Consider the following 27250-nt stretch of genomic DNA (forward strand, 5'->3'; position numbering starts at 1 on the left):
TTTTAAACAGTGCTCTATGATGTTCCAGTGCCCCGCTAGCAGTGAAAGAAAAAAAGAAGAAAAAAGAAAATATCAGTGCAACCAACGCAAAAAAGTGACGTTGACGTTTCTTGTGTAGGGTTTTCGGTATTGGCAATTCCAATGGTGTACCTTTGTTTCAATCTGATGCCATTTTTTGGAGTTTCAGGCTATTTTTAGAAATTCCCACAAATTTGTTTTCGAAATAACATTCCTATCACGAATAATCGAGACAATAGTTACCATTTAGGATTCAGTTGCAAATTGTTATTTCTCCTCACTAGCCAGTTTTTTTAAACGGGTTTTGTAATTTTGGTTACTGTCCTTTACTAGATATGGATTTTTTTTTAGCTGGAATAGTAAAAACTGAACCACAGAGAACAAGGCAACTACCACTGCAACCACGATATAGGTTTAACATTTTAAGTAATTTTCAGTTACTATAGAATAGAGTTCGTTCTTACTATAACCTTTATATAATTTCAGCTACCTCTGCAATTATGACACAAATGAAACCTATATAACCCACATTTATCATGAACAATACCGATCCTTTATGTAATTAATCAAAAAAACTTTTTGCACAAAATAAGTTTTCAAAAAAAAAAAAGAGTAAAGAGCTCCATTAAACATAAAAATGAACAAAAATAGAATCAAATTAGAATCACTAATCCCCATAAAGGCTCCGTGGCTGCAAAGGAAAAATCTTTGATCTTTTAAAGACAAAAAATACTGATAAAAATGAAAAAATAAATCCTAAAACGACTAGAGATTAAACAGAATACTCAAGTCAAACTTAAAATGAGCAAAACTACCATTAAGCAGATTTTGGTGATTCAACCCCCCCCCCCTCTTTAAAAAAAACTTAAAAACATTTAAATGAATATACTGAAAAAAATGTACATTGTCAGTTTAATATACATATGATAATATTTATTCCGTAGAATCTTAATTAATTTTTTATTTCTTAAAGTTATAAAAGTGAGAACATTTGAAAACAATTTTTTTAAGTAAAGTACAAATTATATTCTGGCTTTTGGAAAGCATAGGGTTTAGAACCCTACTCAGACTAATTTCTGCTCGTTTTGAGTCTGACTTATTTTAATTTTTGTTTGTTTTGGGTTTCATTTATTTATTGATACTGATTTGTGGTAGTTGTATGCTTGGAAGATTATTTGATTCTATGTTTGTTCATTTTGGTTTAATGGAGTTCTTTACTTTTTTTTGAAAAACTTATTTTGTACAAATTTTTTTTTGATTAATTTCGGTTCGTTTTATATTGACATAGTCTTTTTCAGGGAGAAAGACTGAGCCTCTTCTGTAATTAAACAACCATCCCTTCCATAAGAACCTTAAATACCCTCTGGGCATAACTTACAACCCTTGCCTCTAATCTCTTGGGTTTGTATCAACCCCAAAAGCATTGTTATATGATATTTAGACTATTTATCTCAAAATTTCTATTAGACACATTTTGGGACAAAACAACGTGTGTATGTGTGTGTGTGGGGGGGGGGGTTAGCTGTCCTCTGATCCCTTTGACTCTTAAAAAGAGCACTAGAGCGTCTGATTATCAATCCAATGAGACCCCTGCGAAGTTTATATGACCACGCTTTTTTATAAAAACCCTACATGTCCCAAGGGCATAACTTACAACCTATATCAAAATTTTGATTGGATGTGTTTGGAGAAATGATAGGCGTAGAGGGGAGTATTTGCCCTCTGATCACATTCGACTAATAAAAATGGCACTAGTCCTCTCAATTTCCAATCAAATGAGCCCTTTTTGAAGCTTTTACGACAAAACTTTCATAAAAACCTTGTATGCCCCAAGGGCATAAATTACGAGCCTTGTCCTGAGGGCTATGGGGGGAGGGTTGTCATCCTGAAAGACACAATTTCCAGACCTTTTAACTACATTGAACAAACTGATCATATCAAAATGTTGATCGAAAATGTTTGGGTAAATGATAGGTGTGGGGGGGGCCGATTATCCCTCTAATTAATTTTGACTATTAAAAATAGCAATAGGCCTATCAATTTGCAATTCAAAGAGCCCATTTTAAAGTTTTTATGACGCAGCCTTCTATAAGACATTATAGGCCCTCAGGGTATAACTTACACCTTAGCCCCGAGGGCTGTGGGGGGTTTTCATACTCAAAAACATAATTCCCGGACCCTTCAACTACGTTCAACAAAATGGCTATATCAAAATGTTGATCGAAAGAGTTTTAGGAAACACGGGGCGTGGGGGGGGGCATTCGCCGTCCGATCGCTATTGACTATTATTAAGGGCACTAACCCTCTCAATTTCCAATTGAATAAGTCTTTTCTGAAGTTTCTATGACAACGCTGACAAAGATCTAATTTTCAAAACTATCAACAACGTTTAATAAAATGTCTAGCTCAAAACTTTGATTGGCTAGGTTGGGGGAAATGGTAGGCGTGAGAGGGGCGTTAGTTGTCCTCTGATCACTTCCGACTATTAAAAAGGGCATTATTCCTTTCAATTTTCAATTGAATAAGCCCTTTTTGAAGTTTCAACGACAACACTTTCTATTAAACCTTATATGTCCTCGGGGCATAAATTACAACCATTGCGCTGAGGGCTGTGGGGGGAGTGTCATCCTCAAAGACATAATTTTCGGACTTTCAAACTATTTTGAACGAAATGGCTGTCTCAAAATTTTTGTTGGATGTGTTTGGGGAAATGGTGGGCGTGTGAGGGGTGTTAGTTTTCCTCCAATCACTTTAGACTATTAAAAAGGGCACTAGCTCTTCGAAGTTTGGAAGTTTTCGAAGTTTCTATGACAACGCTCTCAATAAAAACTTATATACCCCCAGGGCATAACTTACAACCCTTGCCGTGAGGGGTGTGGGGAGTTTATCATCCTCAAAAACATAATATCCAGAACTTTCAACTGCATTTAAATGGCTATTAATGAGCTGAATCACTAGCCCTTTCAATTCCAGTCAAATGAGCTTTTTTGAAGTTTCTATAAAAACGACAACACTTTCTATAAAAACCTTATATGCCCCCAGGGCATAAGTTACAACCCTTGCCCTGAGGGCTCTTAGGGAGTTATCATCCTCAAAGACCTAATTTCCACAACTTTTAACTACGTTGAAAAAAATGAAGATCTCAAAATTTTGATTGCATGCGTTTGAGGAACTGGTGGGCGTGAGAGGGGGGTTAGTTACCCTCCAATTACTTTCAACTATTAAAAAGGGCACCAGCCCTTTCAATTTCCAATCGAGTGAACCCTTTTTAAAGTTTTACGACAACGTTTTCTATAGAAAAAACCTTATATGCCCCAAGAGCATAACTTACAACCCTTGCCCTGAGGGTTGTAGGGGGAGTTTCATCCTCAGACATAATTTCCAGAACTTTCAACTACATTAAACAAAACATCTATATCAAAATTTTGATTGGATGTGTTTGGGGAAATGGTGGGCGTGAGAGGGGGGTTAGTTGCCCTCCAATCACTTTTGACTATTAAAAAGGCCACTAGCCCCTTGAATTTCCAATCGAATGAGCCCTTTTTGAAGTTTCTACGAAAACAGTTTCTATAAAAACCTTGTGTGCCCCCCAGGGCATAACTTACAACCCTTGCCCTGAGGGGTTTGACGGGTTGTCATCCTCAAAGACTTAGTTTCCAGAACTTTCAACTACGTTGAAAAAACTGGCTATCTCAAAATTTTGATTGTATGTGTTTGCGAAAATGGTGGGCTTTAGAGGGGGGTTAGTTGCCCTCCAATTACATACTCTATTAAACTATTAAAAAACTATTATCGACTATTAAAAAGGACACTAGCCATTTCAATATCCAATCGAGTGAGCCCTTTTTGAAGCTTCTATGACAACGCTTTCTATAAAAACCTTATATGCCCCCAAGGCATAACTTACAACCCTTGTCCTGAGGGCTGTGGGGGTGTTGTCATCCTTAAAGACATAAATTCCAAAACTTTCAACTACGTTGAACAAAATGGATATCTAAAAATTTTGATTGGATATGTTTGGGGGAAAAGGTGGGCGTGAGAAGGGGGTTAGTTGCCCTCCAATCCCTTTCTATTCTTAAAAAGAGCACTAGCCCTTTGAATTTCCAATCGAATGAGCACTATTTCAAGTTTCTACGACAAAGCTTTCAATAAAAACCTTACATGCCCCCAGGGTATAACTTATAACCCTTGCACTGAAAACTCTGGGCGATTGTCCTGCTCAAAGATATAATATCCAAAACTTTCAACTGCGTTAAATAAAATGGCTATCTCAAAATTTGATTGGATGTGTTTGGAGAAATGGTGGGCGTGGAAGGGGTGTTAGTTGCCTATCACTTTCGACTATTAAAAAGGGCACTAGTCATTTCCATTTCTAATCGAATGAACCCTTTTTGAACTTTCTATAAAAACCGTATATTCCCCCAGGGCATAACTTAAAACCCTTGCCCTGAGGGCTGTGGGGGGGGTTGTCATCCTCTAAGACCTAATTTCTAGAACTTTCAATTAAGTTGAACAAAACGGTTATCTCAAAATTTTGATTGGATATGTTTGGGGGAAAAGTGGGCGTGAGAGGGGTAGGGGGGTAGTTGCCCTCCAATCACTTTCGACTATTAAAAGAGGAATTGTCCTTTAAATTTCCTATCCAATGAGCTGAATTGATCTGAGTCGTGTTATTAATAAAACTAATCTGAGTAGGGTTCTAAATCCTGTGCTTTTTAAAAGTTTCTACAACAACGTTTTCTATAAAAACCTTATATGCCTCCAGGGCATAGCTAAAAACCCTTGCCCTGAGGGCTGTGGGGGGGGGGGGGTTATCATCCTCAAAGACCTAGTTTCCAGAACTTCTAACTACATTGAACAAAATGGCTATCTCAAAATTTTAATTGGATGTGTTTGGGTAAATGTTGGGCGTGAGACGGGGGTTAGTTGCTCTCCAATCACTTTCGACTATTAAAAAGGGCACTAGCCTTTTCAATTTCTAATTAAAAGAGCTGAATTAATCTGAGTTCACTAGCCCTCTGAATTTTCAATCGAATGAGCCCTTTTTGAAGTTTCTATGACAAAGCTTTCTATAAAAACTGTATATGCCCCCAGGGCAAAACTTACAACCCTTGTCCTGAGGGCTCTGGGGTGAGTGTCCTCCTCAAAAACATAATTTATAGTTGGAAATCAACTACGTCGAACAAAATGGCTATCTCAAAATTTTGATTGGATGTGTTTTGGATGTTACTAGGTTTCTGCTATTTCTACAACCATCATACCGATGAAACTCACATAATATCCGTTTATAACAAACTTTGCCGACCCTTTATGCAAAACACTAGTAAATTAACATAGTCTTATCTGTACTCTGATTCAAAAATATTCAATTCAACAGTGTCAAAGACTGCTATTACAATCCCTTTATGAAAAGTATCTGAACAGTTTTGTAGAAAAATAAACTATTGAACAATGTCACAATGCAGTGGATTAAAGCCTGCTTCTGGATCAGAGGTTTGCTAGTTCAATCTCAGCTGTGGCAGTGGACGCAATTACGATCCCAGGGGCGCTGGGATTTCACCATCTGGTGTCTCTAAGTAGCAGTTTCAGCTCAATTAGCTTTTGCATGGATAAAAACCATTTTCATTGAGAGGAGTCTTTTAGCATGATTCGTTATGTACCAGCTTTCCAAGGTTAGTCCAGGTACGATTTGACTGCTTCTCGGGCAATATTCCAGATCTATGAAGCAGTAAGAAAAAAAAATATATTTTCTTTATCCCTTCTTTGTATACATTACTAATAAGTTCCCAAAAGAAAGGCACTGAAACAAACGCGTCCATGGACGCGTAATCCACCTGTTTCGTTGTCAAGCGCAGTGCTTCCCAATCACTGCAGACGATCTTTCTTAAGGCTTATGCCAAGGATTTCTTTAGAGAGCCTTGCTAGTCCCATTCACTTTTTAAGTTTTTCAGTCGTCTGATTAATAGTAACAAGATGGCGTAAGTCTAAACAACCACGAACAGACCATTCGGGTTTCGTCTCAATCGCATTGCGTTACCTAGTATTTCAACTCCAATTTTTATAATTTCTTGGTCTTCAATTATTTCTTTGATTTTTGGCAGAACTTGTTCAACTCTACGGATTCGGGCTAAAACACATTCTCCATAATGCGAAGAAATTTGCATTAACGCCCACTCACTCACTGTCCAAGCCGAGAATCTTGCATTCCTTGACAGACCTAAAAAAGAATGGTGGAATTTTCAACGTATCCTCAAAAGTTTCCATCATAAAAATCTACAGTCCTTTCTTGTAAATTACTTCTTCACGTTTCTTGCTTAGAATTTGAAAAAAATTCTTGTGTCTTAATAGCTTCTTCAGCTGGAGGTATTTGGATTTCAACATGTTCATTTCCTAGATTATTTTTAATTTCTAGTACCCCGGTATTTTCCAAGACCGGTTTGAGTACTTCAGTGCTTTCCATCGTCGATAGCGGGCTCTTCAGCACTTTCCTGCACGGGCAGCACTTCGGTCTTAACTTCTCCAAGTTTTTTTCTCAAATCACTGTTCACTATTATTCGTTTCTTCAGCTGGGGGCATTTTCAGTAATTGAGAAATTTCTGGTGCCAGTTTTATTCTTTCAATGCTTATAGGTATCGGCAGTTCTTCTTTAGAACTTTTTTGTATGGATGGTTCTCCAGCCTTGATTTTCTCGAATGATTGCGTTTCAGTATCAAATTCATCAGCTGGAACTATTTCAGGCAGCGAAGTCAGTTAAATATGGCACCATACCCAGAGAAGCAACTTTTCAAGATATTTGTGTTATATAATCTTGTTGAAAAATAAGCATGTATTGCATTATTATGTATATAATTATCTATTTTAGTACTTTAGTTACTATTGGCTATACTTTGTTCTTTAATATAATTATTGCTTAATTTTTCTAAAGTTAGTGTTGAACTAGGCACAACATTGTTCATTTTGCATGTAAAATACATTTTCTAATAGATATACTTGCATCAGGTGAGGCTGCTTTATATACATTTTACTATGGGGTAAGGTTCGTTCCTTATTATGGGGTAGGGGGTAAGGTTACTATGGGGTAAGGTTCGTTCGTTGTGACATTCCTGATTCAGTGTTAGATGGCATTTTTTTCAAATCAGGCAGTTTTTTCTTTTGGTTACAATGGGCTGTGGTTCGCCATTTTATAGGTTACAGCTACAGCTGCATACATGATCCGTATACTACGATAAATATACTGCACGCACGGAAAACCCTATGATCTTTTTCTTATTTGGAATCACAAAAGACGAACCAGAGGGAATAAGGCAACGAAGTCAGTCAAATATGGCACCATACCACAGAGAAGCATTTTTTCAAAAGATGTTACATTTACTGATGTCAAAAAAGGTGTTATCATGATGCATATGATTATTTAGTTTGTGTTAAAAACTAATAAGCAAGTTTCCAAAAAGTAAAGGATTAGGTTTCACTTTAGATAGCAATTAAAGGCATTAAATTTGATTTGCAAATGAAATGATTATTGTGTTTGGAAATAGCATTAAAAAATGCATCCAGTAGTGTTCGCCTTATCCCTATATCAGTAATGGAATCTAGTATATATTTACCTTACAGTACAACTATTACTCAATTTCAGACTTTTTTCCTTGATATTAACGGTTTTTTCTTACCTTTTTTAGATATTCTGTAACAGGATTTTGAAGTAAAAATTCGAGACTTTCTTTGGTGTAGTATTGCTCTGTGCTCTGAAGAAAGAGATGTTCAAACGTGTTTTTGTAAACCTTCAAAGTCCCTCCGGTCTCTATTGATTCTTCATTAACGCCTAGAAAATAAATTCAAATGATACTGAGATGATAATGATGCGGTCAACCTCATATGCATGGGTCAGAATGCAGAAATGAAAAGGAAGAACATTGAAAGCAGCCTTCACATGCCTGTATAGTTACACTTTCTTCTAGACTTACTCTTCTAGACTAGGTTACCCTTCTAGACTTACTCCTTTTGTCAGTGTTAATTTTAAAAAAAATGTTCTGTAGAAGTAGTTTACAAGGAAAAGTAAAGATCATTATTAGAACTTAAGACGTATTAATAGTTCTTATAATAAACTCTCATTATAAAGTCCTATAATAAACTTAAAACGACCAGAAATTACTATCCAAGAATGGATGAAACCAAAAATAAACAAAAATTAAAATAAATAATTACATCAAACGTAAAGATGAAAGATACTGAAACAGGTGAATAAATAATCATAAAACGAGTAAAATTTAAAATTATTACTCAATTAAACTTACGACAGACGAAAATACTACAAACATGTGTTTAGCTGCTGCCCCTACCCTAAATTTTATCGTGTCACTTATATTTATTGAAAATTATATGTATTTTAAACAGCGTGTTTTAATTTTTCAAAACATAGAAGAAAAAAATTTCTTAATACACTTTTGTTTGTCAATCATTTGCTCTTCACCAAGCAGCTATTGCTTCAACAATGACAAAGAAACTTTTTGACAACACTTAAAATAATCGGCTATTATCCTCACAATACTTATATTAGGAGACAAACAAAATTACAATAATATTCAAGGGATTGGAAAGACTTAATGGAAACAAATTGAATGTCAATATATAATTATATTAAATCGTCTAAATTTCGGCAATTAAAGATTAAAGACATTATTTAACAGTGATTTTTTTAATAGTTATACAAAATCTTTATTTTCTTTATCTCTTTATTAATCTTTATTTGGAGAATATTTTATTTTCAGTAAAGTGCAGATGACACAAAATACATTAGAAGATGTGCACTTAGGGCGGCGGGCAGTAGCCAAACTTTAGATTGTACTAAATTTCATTCGTTTTAAGATTAACCTCAGTATTGGTTTTAATTTTTACTCGTTTTAAGATTTAACTATTCAACTATATCAGTATCTGTTAGCTTTAAATTTGATGCGGTTATTTATTTTGATTTCTGTTCGTTTTGGGTTTCATTTATTCTCTGATACTAGTTTCTGAGCGTTTTGGGCGTCTGAGCGTTTTGACTTATTATAGGACTTGATTTCCGATCGCTTTAACCTTTAAAAAGGAACTTTACTTTTCTTTTAAAAATCCTTTTGTGATGTTTTTTTTTTATCAATTTATGTTCTTTTTTTTATTGCCAACGTTTGATTTTCGGCTAATATTATGAATATTTCTCTTAATTTTCACCTTTTTCGGTTAAGAATTAGAATGTCGAATTCTTAAGTAAACTCTCATGTTGTATAAGATGACCTGAGCGCTTCCCTTGATTGTGTTCAATACAATTATTGCATAAATGTTGTTTAATTTGAAATCAAGGTTTGGAAAGGTTCATGAACTAAGATTTTCATTCAACAGCAATTTCTGAATAATATACTAGAAAGAATCCTCCAGAAAGAATATTCAAAAGACCACATATGAATGAAAATTCAATAAGAGGGTAAATATACATCAGACAGTTCTTCTTATTTTTGAACTAAAATTCTTTTATTTGTAACTTTGATAGGTTCTGAATAAACTCTACGAAGGAGCAGTGGGCATGACTGTGTTGGCTTCAGTACAATGACGAGTTGTTAATAGTAGTAGTGTTATAAGAGACACAAAGAACCTACCTAATTCAACGTAACAGTTGATAACTCCCGTGATAAAGCTGGAATTGATGCTTTCGCCGTTTCTATCACGCTCTATCAATTTTAGCACTGCGTCTGTTGCGGTTTTGCTCAATTTGCTAAAGAAAATGTCTCTCCATGTAACAAGGGCCAATTGATACACTTCGTATATACCAGGACGGCATTCTTCTACTTCTCTTTTGACCCAGTGTCTAAAAAAACAACTTTCCAGAATATCTAACGCTCATAAAGCATGAAAACTATTATTAGAGTTTAACAAGAACAAGGGACAAGCCTATTTGCCACAAAAAAAAAATAATAATAGATACGTCTCACCCAAAAAAGGAAATTTTTGATTTAAAACTAATATAAATTTTCAGCTTTACAGCAAAGCAAATAGTGTTAATAAAAAAAATGAAAAAGAACAAAAAAAAGGAAAAAAATATATTTCCAAAGGCATACTTTTCCAGAACATAGGGCAATCCTGTATTTTTGTTTTGTGCATGGATTGGATGCTTTCTGTAAAGCTAGGTTCCACAAAACCGTCACATCCATACCCATAATGTACAATTACTATTTAAATAATTAAAATTAGTAATCGTTGACTTAACTGCTCAAATAACTTACCGTTTTATTATTCAAACTAAGAATTTAATCCGAGAGAATTTATAAACTTATTGCCCTTTCTTAAACTAACAATTCCAACGATTTGGATAGTTATGTTGTAGCGTTTCGTTTGAGTAAAAACTAAGCAAAAAGAAACAAACAAGCATAGTTGGATGAAACATTAAAGTCCTCACAAAAAAGATACAGTTTGGTGATGCTTCATGGACAACCAGAATTACTTAAAATTACCCGAATTTTACCAGAAATTACCAGAATTACTTAAAAATAAACAAACAAGCACAGTTGGATGAAATATAAAAGTCCTCACAAAAAAAGATACCATCTGGTGATGCTTCATGGACAACCAGAATTACTTAAAATTGCCCGAATTTTACCAGAAATTACCAGAATTACTTAAAAATAAACAAACAAGCACAGTTGGATGAAATATTAAAGTCCTGAACAAAAAGATACCGTTTGGTGATGCTTCATGGACAACCAGAATTACTTAAAATTACCCGAATTTTACCAGAAATTACCAGAATTACTTAAAAATAAACAAACAAGCACAGTTGGATGAAATATTAAAGTCCTCACAAAAAAGATACCGTCTGGTAATACTTCATGGACAACCAGAATTACTTTAAATTACCCGAATTTTACCAGAAATTACCAGAATTACTTAAAAATAAACAAACAAGCACAGTTGGATGAAATATTAAAGTCCTCACAAAAAATATACCGTCTGGTGATGCTTCATGGACAACCAGAATTACTTAAAATTACCCGAATTTTACCAGAAATTACTAGAATTACTTAAAAATAAACAAACAAGCACAGTTGGATGAAATATAAAAGTCCTCACAACAAAGATACCGTCTGGTGATGCTTCATGGACAACCAGAATTACTTAAAATTACCCGAATTTTACCAGAAATTACCAGAATTACTTAAAAATAAACAAACAAGCACAGTTGGATGAAATATTAAAGTCCTCACAAAAAAGATACCGTCTGATAATGCTTCATGGACAGCCAGAATTACTTAAAATTACCCGAATTTTACCAGAAATTACCAGAATTACTTAAAAATAAACAAACAAGCACAGATGGATGAAATATCAAAGTCCTCACAAAAAAGATACCGTCTGGTGATGCTTCATGGACAACCAGAATTACTTAAAATTACCCGAATTTTACCAGAAATTACGAGAATTAATTAAAAATAAACAAACAAGCACAGTTAGATGAAATATTAAAATCCTCACAAAAAGGATACCGTCTGGTAATGCTTCATGGACAACCAGAATTACCTAAAATTACCCGAATTTTACCAGAAATTACCAGAATTACTTAAAAATAAACAAACAAGCACAGTTGGATGAAATATTAAAGTCCTCACAAAAAAGATACCGTTTGGTGATGCTTCATGGACAACCAGAATTACTTAAAATTACCCAAATTTTACCAGAAATTACCAGAATTGCTTAAAAATAAACAAACAAGCACAGTTGGATGAAATATTAAAGTCCTCACAAAAAAGATACCGTTTGGTGATGCTTCATGGACAACCAGAATTACTTAAAATTACCCAAATTTTACCAGAAATTACCAGAATTACTTAAAAATAAACAAACAAGCACAGTTGGATGAAATATTAAAGTCCTCACAAAAAAGATACCGTTTGGTGATGCTTCATGGACAACCAGAATTACTTAAAATTACCCAAATTTTACCAGAAATTACCAGAATTGCTTAAAAATAAACAAACAAGCACAGTTGGATGAAATATTAAAGTTCTCACAAAAAAGATACCGTCTGATAATGCTTCATGGACAACCAGAATTACTTAAATTACCCAAATTTTACCAGAAATTACCAGAATTACTTAAAAATAAACAAACAAGCACAGTTGGATGAAATATTAAAGTCCTCACAAAAAAGATACCGTCTGGTAATGCTTCATGGACAACCAGAATTACTTAAAATTACCCAAATTTTACCAAAAATTACCAGAATTGCTTAAAAATAAACAAACAAGCACAGTTGGATGAAATATTAAAGTCCTCACCAAAAAGATACCGTTTGGTGATGCTTCATGGACAACCAGAATTACTTAAAATTACCCGAATTTTACCTGAATTACTTAAAAATAAACAAACAAGCACAGTTGGATGAAATATTAAAGTCCTCACAAAAAAGATACCGTCTGGTGATGCTTCATGGACAACCAGAATTACTTAAAATTACCCTAATTTTACCAGAATTACTTAAAAATAAATAAACAAGCACAGTTGGATGAAATATTGAAGTCCTCACAAACAAGATACCGCTTAAAATCTCGTTTGGTGATGGTTCATGGACAACCAGAATTACTTAAGATTACTGGGTTTAAGGACGACGTTATCAAGATATGTAAAACATTAAAAACTATAATTTATCACCCCAAGTTTTCTAGGTCAGAAAACAATGCACGGAACAAAAAATAAATAAATTAAAGAATGATTAGCAGTATCAACCTACGATAATATTGAGAACCCCAGAGCTACCCATTTGACCTAAAAGCGAAAAATTATAGAATCAATATGAATTATGCCAGATATGCTGATGATTTTCTAGCGGCAAATCAGATATTAAAACGTACCTGACGCCACGAATTTTGGAATAAAAAACCTATATAACTTCTAAATTGGCATAAATCGCTGAGTATGGATAGGAGTAGTCTCAATGCATAGTGATGTCAAAATATAGGGGTAAAGGCTTTAAAGACCTGTGAAGTTGATGAATAGGATGAAAAAAGCGAGTACTTATAATTAACTATCCAAAAATTGTTGGACGACAGTCATAAGATGAAAAGCTGTGGCGTACTCTTTTGTGAACATTGGAGAATAACTGTTCCCCCCCAAAAAAATTCAAAGTACCCCCCCCCCCACCCAAAAAAAAGTTTGAAAGATATAGCCTTGGGATTACTCACCTGTAAAGAGAAAATACCCCCCCCCCCATATATAAACCTTTCATGAAACTTTTTATCCACCAGCAGGCGCATTTTAATATAGTATCGATTTTTTAATCCACAAATGTAACTCTTACCCAGAATATTCTCAGCCTTTGCTTCTTTTAATATCGGGGGGAAAAATCTCAAGTGAGACTCGAACCCACTACCCTTTGATTAAGTCTTATCGACTAAACGCTCAAGCAAACTACATACATATATGTATAGAAATAAAGTGGAATTTCTTTACACAGATTTTCTTTGGAATAGAATTAGATGGCGCAGCGGTGTGCTTACATATTGAGACTATACGACAAAAATAACTGTTGTCAAGTGTATCAGTAAATCCTTTTTTGTATAAAACAAAATCTTTTCATTTTAATTTTGAACTTTTGATTTTCTCGGATTTAAAAACGACTTTTTAATACTGTAAAAGCAATTTTTCAAGGGCTTTCTCCTTCTAAACTAAAAAAAACGGACAGGGTACATAGCGAACAGGGGTAAATTAGCAAGATAATCTGGCTGGATACTATTACCAGTGCAAATTGTGGGCTCTTTTTCGATTGTATCCAAATCTTCTATTGCCATTTTCATCACAGTTTGAATCTAAGATCTAGTGAAGAACAGAATCACCACGATTTGTATTAGTAAAATTAGCATAAATGCTTCCTACATACCGATTTAGGTAGGCACAGACACCATTCAGCACTTTGGAACTGAACTGATATTCCTCCCATTTCTTTGTGTAGAACTGTAAAACGTCTTCATCGAGCAGTCCCACTCCACTCTGCAACAAATATGTATAGTTATTGACCTTTACTAATTACGACCCAAAAACTACATCAATTTCTTTGAAACAAGAAATTTAAAAATATAAAACCCTGACAGGTACCCAGGACCTTATTTCAGGAGGAGGAAGGGAAATCTGAAAAAACCAAAAAAATAAATGGATTGCATGGAATTAGAAAAATTCTATGGATAATTTGGATAAAATTTCGAATTTTCTATGTATAAAAGGATGAGTTGCACCTTAATGAGGTCTGAAGCACAATAAGCAAATAATTAATTGGAATAGATTGCAATAAGCAATTTTGAACGCAATTCAGTAATTGCAATTGGCTATTGAACAAACAAAATTACAATAATTGATAATAATAAGCTTATTGAACGCGTAAATCCAACAAAAATCCATCAGTTTTTCTTAGCCCGTTACTTTTACCCTGTTACTACAAATTACTGCTAAAATGAGCCAATAAGACTTTTATAGATTTTTCTTATTCGCCGACAACTTTTACGACAAATTTTATTGGCTCAAATGGGCGGTAGCAGAATACTGGTAAAATCTTCACTGTGAATGGGCCTTAACAAGTTTAATGAAAAACAAGCAACATAGTCTATTAGACGACAGTCAGAACAAAGGAAAAAACCGTTGCGCATGCTTTTCTATGGTAATTAGAGAAAAATACTACCCAAACACAAATTTCGAAGTCGTCTTACCCTCCCTCCCCCCCCCCCCCGAGATTAAAAGAAGTCTCCCCAGAAGTTTCAACTCGATCCCAAGCCATGAGACAAAACAGGGCAGATTCATCAAAACTATGGGCTGTCGAAATTTGCATTTACGAAGACAGTGGGTATTTATTACCAACACGCAATCAGTTATATATAGTAGACAGAAAATAGACATAAATCAATATTGGAAAATACCGGTTAGGTGTTTAACCGGCCATTGAATGGAAGTCATGGAGTTTTAATCTTCATGGACTAGATACAAAATCATGGAGATACAACATCTTCTTTTTCTTCAGATCATATACCTCATAGGTTTTGGATTTATTCTAGTTTGCTAACCTGCAATAATTTCTTATTCTTTTTTAACACAGAAGTTGAAAACATTGTAAAAAAAATGGCAAAATACTATGCTGACAATGGCAGATTACCGTAAACGTGTCATACGATAAAATAAACTTCTTTCAAACACAAAAGCCTCACTATAAGGAAAGCTTTCTAAAATGTCAAATTATAAAACTTAAGGCGAAAGAAAACGCTTCGAAGCTGATTAGAGTTTTAATAAATTGAAACATTAAGAGAATCGAACATACAATGTAGTTCTCTTTGCTTATTACAATCCTCTTTAAATGGTCTGATAGGATTGGTTGTAAGATTGGACAGCATTCGACATCAATACATGTGATAAAATATCCGCATCAAATGCAAATATCAACATCAAAAATATTATTTAAAAAGTTTCGCCCCATCTTCTCTAGAGATTAGAAAGAGGCCCATTTTCAAGTATTGTGCTGCAGCTGTTGACAAGTTCCGCCAGCTGTCAGTGATATTGACCGAAGATAAACAAAACCGATCCGATTAGTCTCGGATTTGAATCTCGGACAGTTCAGAAAGCGTGATTATGGCCCTTACTCCTTATTCCAGTTGAGCACCACCATACAGTTAAAATGGTCCTTACTCCTTATTCCGTTAGCGCGATTATGCCCCTTACTCCTTATTCCAGTTGAGCACCACCATACACTCAAAATTAGCCATTTTTTCTTTAACATCAAAGTTACACATTATGTCAGGTTCAGAGGAGTGAAAGGTGGATTGGATGAGGTCCAGAACCAGGCTTGAGGTGCAGAAACTCATAAGAAATGGAATCAGAGTATTTTACTAAGGAGAGGGACACACAATAGTAATTTATTAGCCGAGATTAATTTTTTTAAGCAAAGTTTTTCTGATGAAAGTAAAGAGCGAAGTTGAAACTTAGGAACGAACAAAATTACTGCTTCGCAATTTGTGCAACGTATTTTTGAAAAACTCTTTCAAACAAAATGGCACGTGATATTTTCCAATAGTTGTAGAATTCTGAAAAACTAACGCTTTACTGAAAACACAAAACCGAGGCAACAAAAAAAAAGGAATAGAAACAGGAAAATCCTTAACTGGACTGCAGAAAAAAAATAATAAAACCCTATGTAGTCTTTTGCCGGGCATGAAAAAAAATACGACACGATTTTAATTTTCTAAAAACTAAAAAAAAGCTTAGTTTTAAGTAAAGCGCTAGTTTTCATACTTCTGCAAATATAGGGAATGTCACGAGGGCCCAAGGTGTTTGAATGCCACCACCGCCCGTCCTCCTTTATGCCCTTTAATACCTGCGGTTACGCCGCAAGAGCCCCATCCGGAATAGCTTGGGGGATGGAGTAGAAACCACCAGAGAGAAGTCCTTGCTTGTTATTCAATTTTATAAAAGCTGCACCAACAATCCTTGGTCTTAGCACTGACTCACTGACTTTTCAGAGTTATTCCGAGTTGCAAGTACTTCCTTTAGGTTTAAAAGTGCTTCCTTTTTTTATGCTTTTTTATACTCCTTTTATTCCCTTCTCTCTGTGATGAAATTCCAAAGAAACAGGAAAAAGGGAAGCCAAATAGTCTTGATTTTTTAAAACCTGATGTACAAGTAGTACACTGATGTACACTCTATAGGTCACTAGTCCGGTATATCCTAGAGTAGAGTAAATAGTACCATCTAGCCTTTATTCAAATATCTTGATGCTCTTGAGCGAGTCCAATGAACGATAACTACATTCTCACCAAGCCTCTGGAACCTCCCCTACCAGGACTGCTTCCAGTATCTGAACCATAAAACCTTCCTTAGAGATTCATACATGGTGATTTGATGTCATCGAGCGTACGATGGGCTTGCGGGTAAGATAATTAACTTTGACTAAAGCCGCCTGCGAGACCACAATTTTAAAATAAAAAATGAAGCAGGTTCACCAAGGCATCAGGCGTTATACGTCATAACGATAAGAGTTGTTATACGTCAGCTTTATTTATTGACCCGTGGAAAGCTTTTGACTGTGGAAACTTTTAGTTTGTGTGGAAACTATGAAATACGCATCAAAAATTTGTTTATATGCATTTTTTTTTAGTTGTACAACAATAGGGGGTTCCAGCCTAGTACCCCCTCCCCCCCCGAGATACGGCCTTTCTTAAAGTCGTCTGTTACATTTTTACCGGAGTCTACAAAATCGTTTAATGCATGTGTGGAACCATTTACCACCTGATGATGTAACGTTTCTCACGATTTCAACCTTAGAACCAATTTGACACATTATTCTATCTTGAAATGTACGACATCAACAAATTGTCAAGAGATGTTTGAGTTGAAGAGTAGCGTAAAAACTACGGCATAGAATTTCTTTATATGATCAGCATAGATAGTAGGCATAAAGAACCAACATCCCTCCCTCAAAGAGTCAAAGATAATTTAGGGTTGGTCTGGCCTCTAGAAAAGATAGAGCAGTTTCTGATAGAATTCCTTCCTCTGAGATACTGATAATAATAAGGAAAATGTTGCAAATTTGATAAGCTGGCCAAAATCGCTAAAAGTACATTTTGAGGTCACTCTTTCTACGGAGGGAGAGGCGTTTCTTCAAACAAATCTCATGGAGTATATCACCCAACCATACATGCACAAGTCTTATCCACATTAATACATATATATATATATATATATATATATATATATATATATATATATATATATATATATATATATATATATATATATATATATATATATATATATATATATATATATATATATATATATATATATATATATATATATATATATATATATATATATATATATATATATATATATATATATATATATGTATTAGAAGATGTTTTGGCAACATCTTCTGAACTCATTAAATGAGATATATTTCTGCAAGTCAGAGTTAAGCATTTAATGAGAATCAAAATATATTTTAAGAAATACGAGTAATCATATGTCTATTTGTTCATTGACACTGTTTTGATATACATAAACCACAACAATAGTTTCTGAAGCTTCTAAATTGTGCTTTTGTAGTTTTTTTTTTCTATGATTCAATATTTTGTTTATGGCTTAAGTCTTGAAAGCTATTATTATTATTAATGCAATATCCGTACTGTGCTGTCAAAAAATTAGCATCCACTTACCTGTGACAACGCATTCAAATATTTTTCAAGGAATTGTTTAAGTCGGCGATAGAGTTCAAATCCAACGAACTGTGCTCCTGCCCCTCCTCCGCCTGCTTGAGCATCTTTTCCTTTCTTTCCTTTCCCTGTGGCTGATTGGCTGCTTTTCGGGACGTGATTATTAACTGATGTGCAGTAATTATACACGTGACTGAAAAATATATTCATCTTGACGTTCATTATGATTAATAGTAAACAGCATCAATATATGCGCAAACACCTCACGGTCTCACCATAAAATACACAAAAATACTGATGTTAACGAAAAAACTAACAAAATATATAACAGCAATAATTTATAATAATCAAGGAATTATAGATAATAGCAATAATAATAAATAATAACAATCACAAAATCTTGTTTTCTGTGACAATGAAGCAAAATAAAAATGAGGATATTCCGACTGTCGCGTGAAGCACTTAAATCCGAGCACTTTTTACCGTGGGGGGGGGAGGTCCAAATATAACAAAAGAAATTTCGTTGTCATTAACGTTCATTTCTTTCAGTAGGGTCATGTGGTCTGCAGAATTTCGGTTACTTGGTGCAACCGCAATCCAAGGCCTAACACAGTGCAAAAGCACGAATTCAAGGCTGCAAACAGGCTGGATGCAAGAGCTAGGCAAGTCTTAACTCGGTGCAAAAACGAGCTAAGGCGTGACTTGAAGACATAGAAATTGAGGGCCAAACTTTATGTCCAAAATATTAGTAGCAAAAACACGAATTCAAGGCTGCAAACAGGCTGGATGCAAGAGCTAGGCAAGTCTTAACTCGGTGCAAAAACGAGCTAAGGCCTGACTTGAAGACACATAAATTGAGGGCCAAACTTTATGTCCAAAATATTAGTAGCAAAAACAACCTCAATCATGATTTAAAAATAGTCATATACATCACTATCTTTGAAAAAGTAAATTTAGTTTACTAGTCTAACATGCGATTAATTTTCGACTAGGTTTTCACTGTTAAAATGATCTCTTTCAAATAAATATAAAATAATTGGAGAACGCTTATTGATCTGCCAATTCAAAATGCCACTCTAACAAACTGAACAGATAGCTCCATAAACTATCATTTGACTTTTTGAGGTATTATCTAGACATCACAAATATTTTCCACAATCGCATGTAATATTATATAGGTAGAACATACCAGAATTTCGAAAAGCGCATACAACAGCATAAAGATGATATAGTCAAAGCTCTAAATTCTAATATTTCCGCTGTTTCATCTGATTCTGCATTAGGCAGCCATATTTTTGAAAATCCTAGCCACAATATACTTTTTGATGAATCCGCCCTTATTAGCAATGACCTAGGCATAAAGCAGGTAGTCCGAGAATCAATTGAAATCAGACTTAAGATTAATAATAATATTTCCTTAAATAGGGACTTGTGGGAATAAACACTAAATGCTCTATACACAAATTTAATTAAAAATGATCTTACAAAATATTTTAAAAAACCGATAGACACGAACACAGAATCGGCCACAAAAAGATCTTTGATGCTAGCTGCCAAAAAGGCTGGATTAGCAATAAGAACGTGTTTTTAATTTATTTTTCTTTCATCTCATTGAATCGCCTTGTTTTAACTTATTTTTTATCAGTCCTGGTTGAACTTCGCTGAAGTAAGGATGCTAGGACTGTTTTGAAAAATTTTTACTTTTTAGTTTTATTGGTCGCATGTTCTTGTGAGTCTTTTTTCTTTCATATATTTTTGTCTTGCTGAGGACGGCCCTTGGACATAGGGCCGAAATATTCATTCAAATTATCTCCACTGTCTTGCAAAAAGATTTCCCAATTGTTATTCGTACTTTTGTTGTTTGTTATGGAAAGGCAGTGTGGTCTTCGTCGCCATTTTTATCTAGACATCAATTTTTGTAGTTTAAATGGGAATGAGCAGAGTAATAGCGACGAAAAATAATATTCTTTCAGAATAATAAAACTAGATAGAAACTCAAAAATATATTTATCCAAAGAAATTCTTTGTTTTCTCCTGCAAACTTGATATGTATGACAAAAAAAACGTACTTTAAAAATAAATTTTACTTTCAGTTAATAGCAAACGACACTAAGGTACAGATTTAATGTTTGATTAGAAGGTACAGACAGGAGAAAAATTTGTATCCTTCTCACAAGAACTATGCAACCGTAACAGAAAAAGGGGATAAACCCCCCTTACTTTCACATTCAACTTGTTCAAGAGCCGAGATTTCCGCCTTCAATGTGTTAAATTACCAAAATTCCCGTTCTTTTTGAAACAGATAGTTACGGATGCGTGTCTTTTTTTGAATTGAAAATCAAGTACTTTGCAGGTATCAAGACATGGCTAATAGAAGAAAAAACCAAGACAGATAGTCCGAGTGATTGAGAAACAAATCTGGGATAAGCCCTTTTTAGGATTGTATAAAAATTATGTTATTTCATTTGCTGATAGATAAGTCTATCTATCATCCATACATATGTCATTCCTTGGGCAAAACTAAGGTAAGATAGTCATAGAACAATTCAAATAGTCAACAATTTTTTTTAACGCATCAAAAATTTGTTTATATCAATTTTTGCTACGCTTTTACGAGTCGAACAAGCATTTCGTGGGGAGGGGGGGGGGTCAACCCCTCCCCCCCCTGCATACGGCCTTGCCCTAGTAATAAGGATCAAAAGTATAATAATAGTACAGTTTAGTAAATATACCAAGTAACCAAAGAGGGTTCCAATAATGATGTCTAAAGCTTTCATTTCTCAAACTTTTTTTTGTGTCATGGTACCACTACTAGAATAAATTAGTCGTCCTACAATCCCGTTAATGTAAATAATAGTCGCACACCCAAATTATGTATTTTATCAGTAGACCCTAATTATAATCTCATTAGTTAATGATTGCCATGTGCATTTTAATTTTCCAAATGTTTTGTGTAGCATTTATATGTACGAATCCCCCCCTAGCCCCGGAGGTCTACGCGTGCAAAAAAACTGATATTTCCTTTTTCAGAATAACTAATGGCTTAAATACAGGCATTAATTAAGGAGGTTATTCAATATAAGATCAACCAAGGTCATGATACCCATGGTCTCAGAAACTAACGAAACACTATGTTTATTTCTTTCATGAATATTAGCAGCCTTTTGGGTTTTTTTCTCTTATTTCTCACTTTTGGTTGATCGTTCGTTCGAAATTCTGAATCATGTAACGCCGATATTACATTGTTTCTTTTTAACAATAATTTGTATCATCCTTACTAGAAACTACCTTTAGTGAAAACCATTATAAGTTTCAGTAATATATAGGAGTCCCAAACAAATAAATTTAGTACCTAGATACTCTCAAAATGCGAGTATCTAGGCTTTATCTGATCCGATTCTTTTTAATTTAATTTTATGCTAGATCTTAAGAATCTTTTGTGATGGAGCTTACCGATTGGGTAGGGTGGTTGGAATTCCTCCTTAGAACAAATTTTGAAACTAGCTTCACAGCAAAGTTATATAGATATAAAGATGTAAACGTATGGTTATATACACCCCCCCCCCTCCTTACATCAACAACATCGTCCTTGTTTAAATACGAATATTTTAAAGTTGGATTCAGACAAATAACATGTCACTGGAAAGCTCTTAGCAAGCAAACTCTGAATGTAAAAATGTCTAGGATAGGTATGCATGCAGGAGCGGATGTCCTCATTTTTCAGGAGGGAATGGAGGGGAGGAGGATTCTCAAAACCGAAGGAATGGGTAAATTATGCTAGGACTAATACAAAATAAGTGACAATGCGTTAAAGTAGGGATTATTTTTTGAGAGATCACAAGTGCAAATCCACCCCCCTCTTCATATATACCTAAACCATGGGGTTAAACTCAATTACGAATATTTCCAAAAAAGTTACGAGAGCAAGCAAGTACGTAATGTTTCATTCATAAGATGTTTTAATTTCTTTTAAATATTAAAATCACTATTTACTTTTATCTCTTTGTTTCTTCTTTAGTTTATTTCTAGAATTATAATCATGGGTTTTTTTTCTATCTTTTGTCTTCAGCACTTATCATGTCAAACCAGTCGTCAAAGATTATCCAAAGAAACGTCATTCGGACAGAAACTAAAAGTATTCAGTGTCACTAATTGGGGCCAACCGGTCCCGGGATCTTATTGCTCCTGCCCCTAAACTTTGAAAAATGCCTTCTTTGATATGCTCATTGAAAAAAATAAACTTTTTGGTATTGTTTTCATTGGCGAAAAATTAGAATAAAATTGCCCCTCCCCTAGATTTTGACAAATACATTTTGCAGCCCCCCGACAATCTTTGAGAATGGGCGCCACTAAAAACGCTAGTGCCCTTTTTTTATTTATCACTGACTACATACGGTACTTTCTTTATTTCTCATCACCAAAACATTAGTGGACACAAACTTAAGATCTTCCTCAAGGCCATAGTCTCGAATGTGAACAGATTACCTTCAGGGTAATCAACAGGCCAGTTTTTCGTAATTTTGTGCCACTGTTTTCAAGAATACTGTTTTCTAAATACACATTTTTTTTCTACTCTACTTCAAGAGATCATTTGGTCTCAACATAGAATCTCGAAAACCCTTGACTTGATTCCCCACGCTCCTTCACATTTTGTCTATAAAACTAAAATAAAAGAACTTCCATGACCAAGTATACATTCAGACATAAAAACCACTTACGTATACAATTCCATATATCGATTTTTAGACATTGTCTCCCTGTTATAAACTTGCTGTATTCCATCGTGAAGATCTTCCCAAATAATATCGAGGTCAGATGGCCTTGAACTGGCAACATGATTGGTCATGACTTTGCCTCTAAAATGAGTATACAATAAGCTTCAAGGTCATTAACTAACACTTTTTTGGGAACAATCCTCTATGGGACTTCTTCATTAAAATCCTAACTAATCTAAAACGCCAGAAATACATCATTACAATCTTTCTTTACGTCCTCAAGAAAACCCACCAATAGATTTATTTTCCCCTTTAATTTAGTGAGTTATCAATACCAAATCTCATTTGAGATATCCTTAGATAACAGATTACTGACTTTCCACAAAGCAACTTCTCTATATGTGTAAAGAATTGAAGGGTGGGGGTGAGGACAGAGGGGCATACTCCGGCCTTGATTTAGAACAAATGCCTTGTTTGTGTGCTGTTGTTTTTTTTTGGGGGGGGGGGATTTTCATTGAAAATACCTCCTTTTGTATGTGTGTATACTGTATGTGTACGCTGTGCTGGGCCGAGGCAATCCTTACTTACAGTTCGTTTCAATGGACTGTTGATATAAGTAGTATGTCCCTGAAAAGAACTTCTGATGCTATACCATATTGAACCTCGGTACTGGCTATTGCCGGGTGAGGTTTCAACCATTCCACTGTCACTAGGAAAATGATACAGATATTTAGATAATGCATAAAATGGATACAGAAGATAAGCAGTTCATCTCTGAGAAAAAAATGAATGCACACTATACAAGAAAGTGTTCGACTTTTTCTTAGCCAAAACCTAGTAAAGAGCGACATTGCAACTTGAAACGAGCTAAAAATTCTCCTGTATATAAGGGATGGTGAGGAATAGAAAGAGATTCCTTTTGTGCATATATTGCTTCTAAAATTCCATTTTTTATAGTTTTGATTACTGTTGGCACGTAACGCTATTTATAGTTCACTACCACTAACTATTTGATGGGATTAATTATAAAACTGACAGTCAGGTTGTAGGATTTCCATTCGCATTGACGAATTAACTGCAACAATTTGATTGTTACTGACTATCCTACAACCCGATTAGGAGGGACCACAATGAATTTAATTATAGGTTATGAGACTGAGGGGGAGGGAGAAGAAAATTGGGTGTCCAATTTGTCAAAGCAAACCATTTCTATGGCAATTATACGGTAAGTCGTGGAAGTACCAGACTGGAGGAGAGAGTGGGGGGACTGCAACTTTAATTGCATAAAGGCCATCAAACTGCATTGTGAGAAAGCACGTGGACTTCAAATTTAAAAAAAAAAACAAAAAAAAACAAGTATCTTATCAAGACAAGGTTAGGATTTAATATATTCTTACGTGTAATTTTGTGCTTGCTCATTATACTTATCAAGCCAATTAAAACCTTTAAGTTCAGTATTCAATCTTCAGACACATAGAGACAATTACACTAGTATTGCCACTTTAAGCATAAATAGATTTCGGTAAAAAGAATCTTGCAAAAAGAAAAAGAATCCTTCACAATTACCTTTTAAGCATAAAATAAACCACAGAAAAAACTTGCTAAAAATATTTTTCACAGCAAATTTGCAATATAACGGCTCAATAATCAAGAGTTAAAAGAAGTAATTTTACAGCATAAAAATATTAGTATTTTCAAACCAAAAACTGCAAATTCAAATTAGATACCACTAAGGTTTCAAGTGGCATCAAGGGGGGGGGGGCTAGAAGACATGAGCCTCCTATATTTTGTAACCTACCATTGCTGGGTTATTTTCATTGAAAAATGATTTTTGTTGGTATTTTGATTATAAAAATTGATAGAACGACATCGTCACCCATTAATACACTTTAACCCCCCTCCCTCTCAATAAATTTTCGTGAATTGACACCACTAAAGGTTTCACCATACTGATGGTAATCATAGTCATACCTGGGAGCCTCTCCTCCTCCCTCTCCTAGGATTGGTCTGAAGGATCCTCCTATCCAATAAAACATAAATGGTGGCCATCAAATGGGCTTCTCCATCCCCCCACTCCTAACAAAAACAACTATCATACCCATCCTCGCCTACACTGATTGATATACGAGTGCAGTTTTAACAGCCCCATTTTCTTGAATTTAGCAATAGAATTTTCAAATCTAAAATTATTTTCATTTCATAAAGTTGCCTACATTTTGATGGTTCCAAATTTACAGCTTTTATTGGGTTTTGCACTATTTATGTACAGCAATTTAGATGAGAAATGATGGTTCAGTTAATGAAATGAATGTCATCTTTCAAAAGATGATTGTTATTCATCTTTCAAGATTTTCCAGTGGGGGGAGGGGGAATTTCCATGTGGCAAATTTTCTGGAGGAATACACCAGACCCCTCCCTATATATCCCAAAGGATATAATAATAATACTTTTGTATTTCCAAAAACCTTTTTCTTCTAAATTTGTATTCTTGGACATATTTTCTATCAAAAACAAGCAGATCATTGCATTTCTTTGACCAATAAAAGGAAACTCTTCCTATACTGAACACTTATCTGAGAAACAGAGTTTCCAAGAACCAAAATAGTGGACTGTAACCTCTTTAGCTCCTGAAAGTAGCAAAAAAGTTCCTACTTTAGGGCGTTCCTTAACGCTATTTTGATGTCGGAAAGCTCTCTAATAATGGCTATCAAAAACGGAAAATAAGTGAATGAAAAAGACGTCTTTTCAAGACCTTGACATTATACACATTGACTCTATTCCATGGAACAAAAGAGCAAGTCATGTGTCCAGGCAAAAATGTCCAAAAGCTGTTTCAGATTCCGTTGGTCAAGCTGAAAGTGTACCACATCTCAAAAATCATATTCATAGTTGTTGGTTGTTTTTTTTTCAGGAGTTTTGGAACATTAAAGGTTTTGAAAGAATGTTATTTTTTGATATTGTGATTTGTTTTTTCACTTTTTGTTATTTCTTCTTTAACATTATTATTATTGTTACCCCTATTTTTTTCTCTTTTATTTGAATTGGTAAGAAGAATCAGCATTATAGTACAGTAAAACTACAAGCAAAAAGGCCAAGCCTCAGCATTTAAGCAACAGAAATGGTTTTGGCACAAAAATGTCTGGAAAAACTTGCTTAATAACAACCAAAATTGGGCCCTGCAGAAATACATTTTTTGGGTGAGGGGGAGAGGAGGGAAAGGGTGGAAAATCCTGAATTTAAATCTCTGCAATATTTTCTGGATTGAAAGGTTTCTTCCTATAAATTCAACTCTGGAGAGACCGAAAATGACATCAGAATTGGAAAATGTCATCACTTAGAACCCCATTTCCACCCAAGCAGGGTCAGAAGGGGATGAAAAATCAAAATCTTAATTTGTGCAGTATTTGGTGGATTGAAAGGTCGTTTCTTATTTGTTCAAGTCTGGGGACACCGAAAATGACATCAAACACTACAACAACATCACTTAGTAACCCATTTCTACCCTAGGAGAGGTCAAAAAGGGTAAAAATACCATTTGTGGAATTATAATGATATAATACATAATTGAAAAATACAAAATTGAAAGGTCGTTTCCTATTAATTCAAGTCCAGGGAGACCAAAAATGGCATCAGAACTGGAAAATTCCATCATTTAGTACCCTATTTCCCCATTTTTTCAATTATGTATTATATTTTCATAATACCACAAATGATATTTTTTTCCCCCTTCTGACCTTGCCTAGGGTGGAAATGGGGTACTCAGTGATGGAATTTCCAAATTATAATGTCATTTTCAATGTCCTCTGACTTAAATTAATAGTAAACGACCTTTGAATTAAGAAAATACCGCAGAAACTTAAATTCGAGCTTTTCTCCCCTTTTCTCTGAAAAAAGAGGTATTTCTGTGCAGCCAATTTTGGATATGTTATTAAGCAAATTTGTTTGAACATTTTGTAGCCAAAAAACATCTCTGTTGCTCAAATACCGGGTTAAAACCAGTTCAAAACAATTATGTCATTATCCACACTTTAAATCCTAATTTTACATCAATTAGTTGGGATAGTAGAAAATTTGCAGAACTTAATACAATTACCTATAAAAATCACTTCCAAATATTTGTTGATGGGTCAAAAATGAATGAGCAGGTTGCAAGTGGTGTTTTCCTTCCTCACCTGAAAATTGCAATGGGCGAGAGATTATTTAATAATTTATCTATAATGTCTGATGAGTTAAATGCCATAATCATGGCATTAGAACACCTTAAGCAAAACCAACCTTTGATTGCAAATTCGAATAATATTATCATCTATT

The 27250-nt window shown here is 34.5% G+C and overlaps 1 protein-coding gene across 3 annotated transcripts in view; it reads right to left on the reverse strand.

Moving 5' to 3' along the window:
- Positions 1-27250, reverse strand: part of Cul1 (cullin 1) — a 117654-nt gene that overhangs the window by 72888 nt on the left and 17516 nt on the right. For all 3 annotated transcript variants that reach the window (XM_089102016.1, XM_089102015.1, XM_089102014.1), the window contains exons 2-6: positions 22943-23080; positions 18228-18417; positions 13916-14025; positions 9645-9853; positions 7686-7837 (exon numbers count right to left, since the gene is read on the reverse strand). In XM_089102016.1, coding sequence (XP_088958142.1) covers positions 7686-7837; positions 9645-9853; positions 13916-14025; positions 18228-18417; positions 22943-23070 — 789 coding nt within the window. In that variant the 5' untranslated portion in view covers positions 23071-23080. The remainder of the gene's footprint in view (positions 1-7685; positions 7838-9644; positions 9854-13915; positions 14026-18227; positions 18418-22942; positions 23081-27250) is intronic.

The sequence above is a fragment of the Artemia sp. Qi Xiang Cuo genome, chromosome 16, assembly GCF_049724085.1.
Source record: "Artemia sp. Qi Xiang Cuo chromosome 16, ASM4972408v1, whole genome shotgun sequence".
Classification (NCBI taxonomy): Eukaryota; Metazoa; Arthropoda; class Branchiopoda; order Anostraca; family Artemiidae; genus Artemia; species Artemia sp. Qi Xiang Cuo.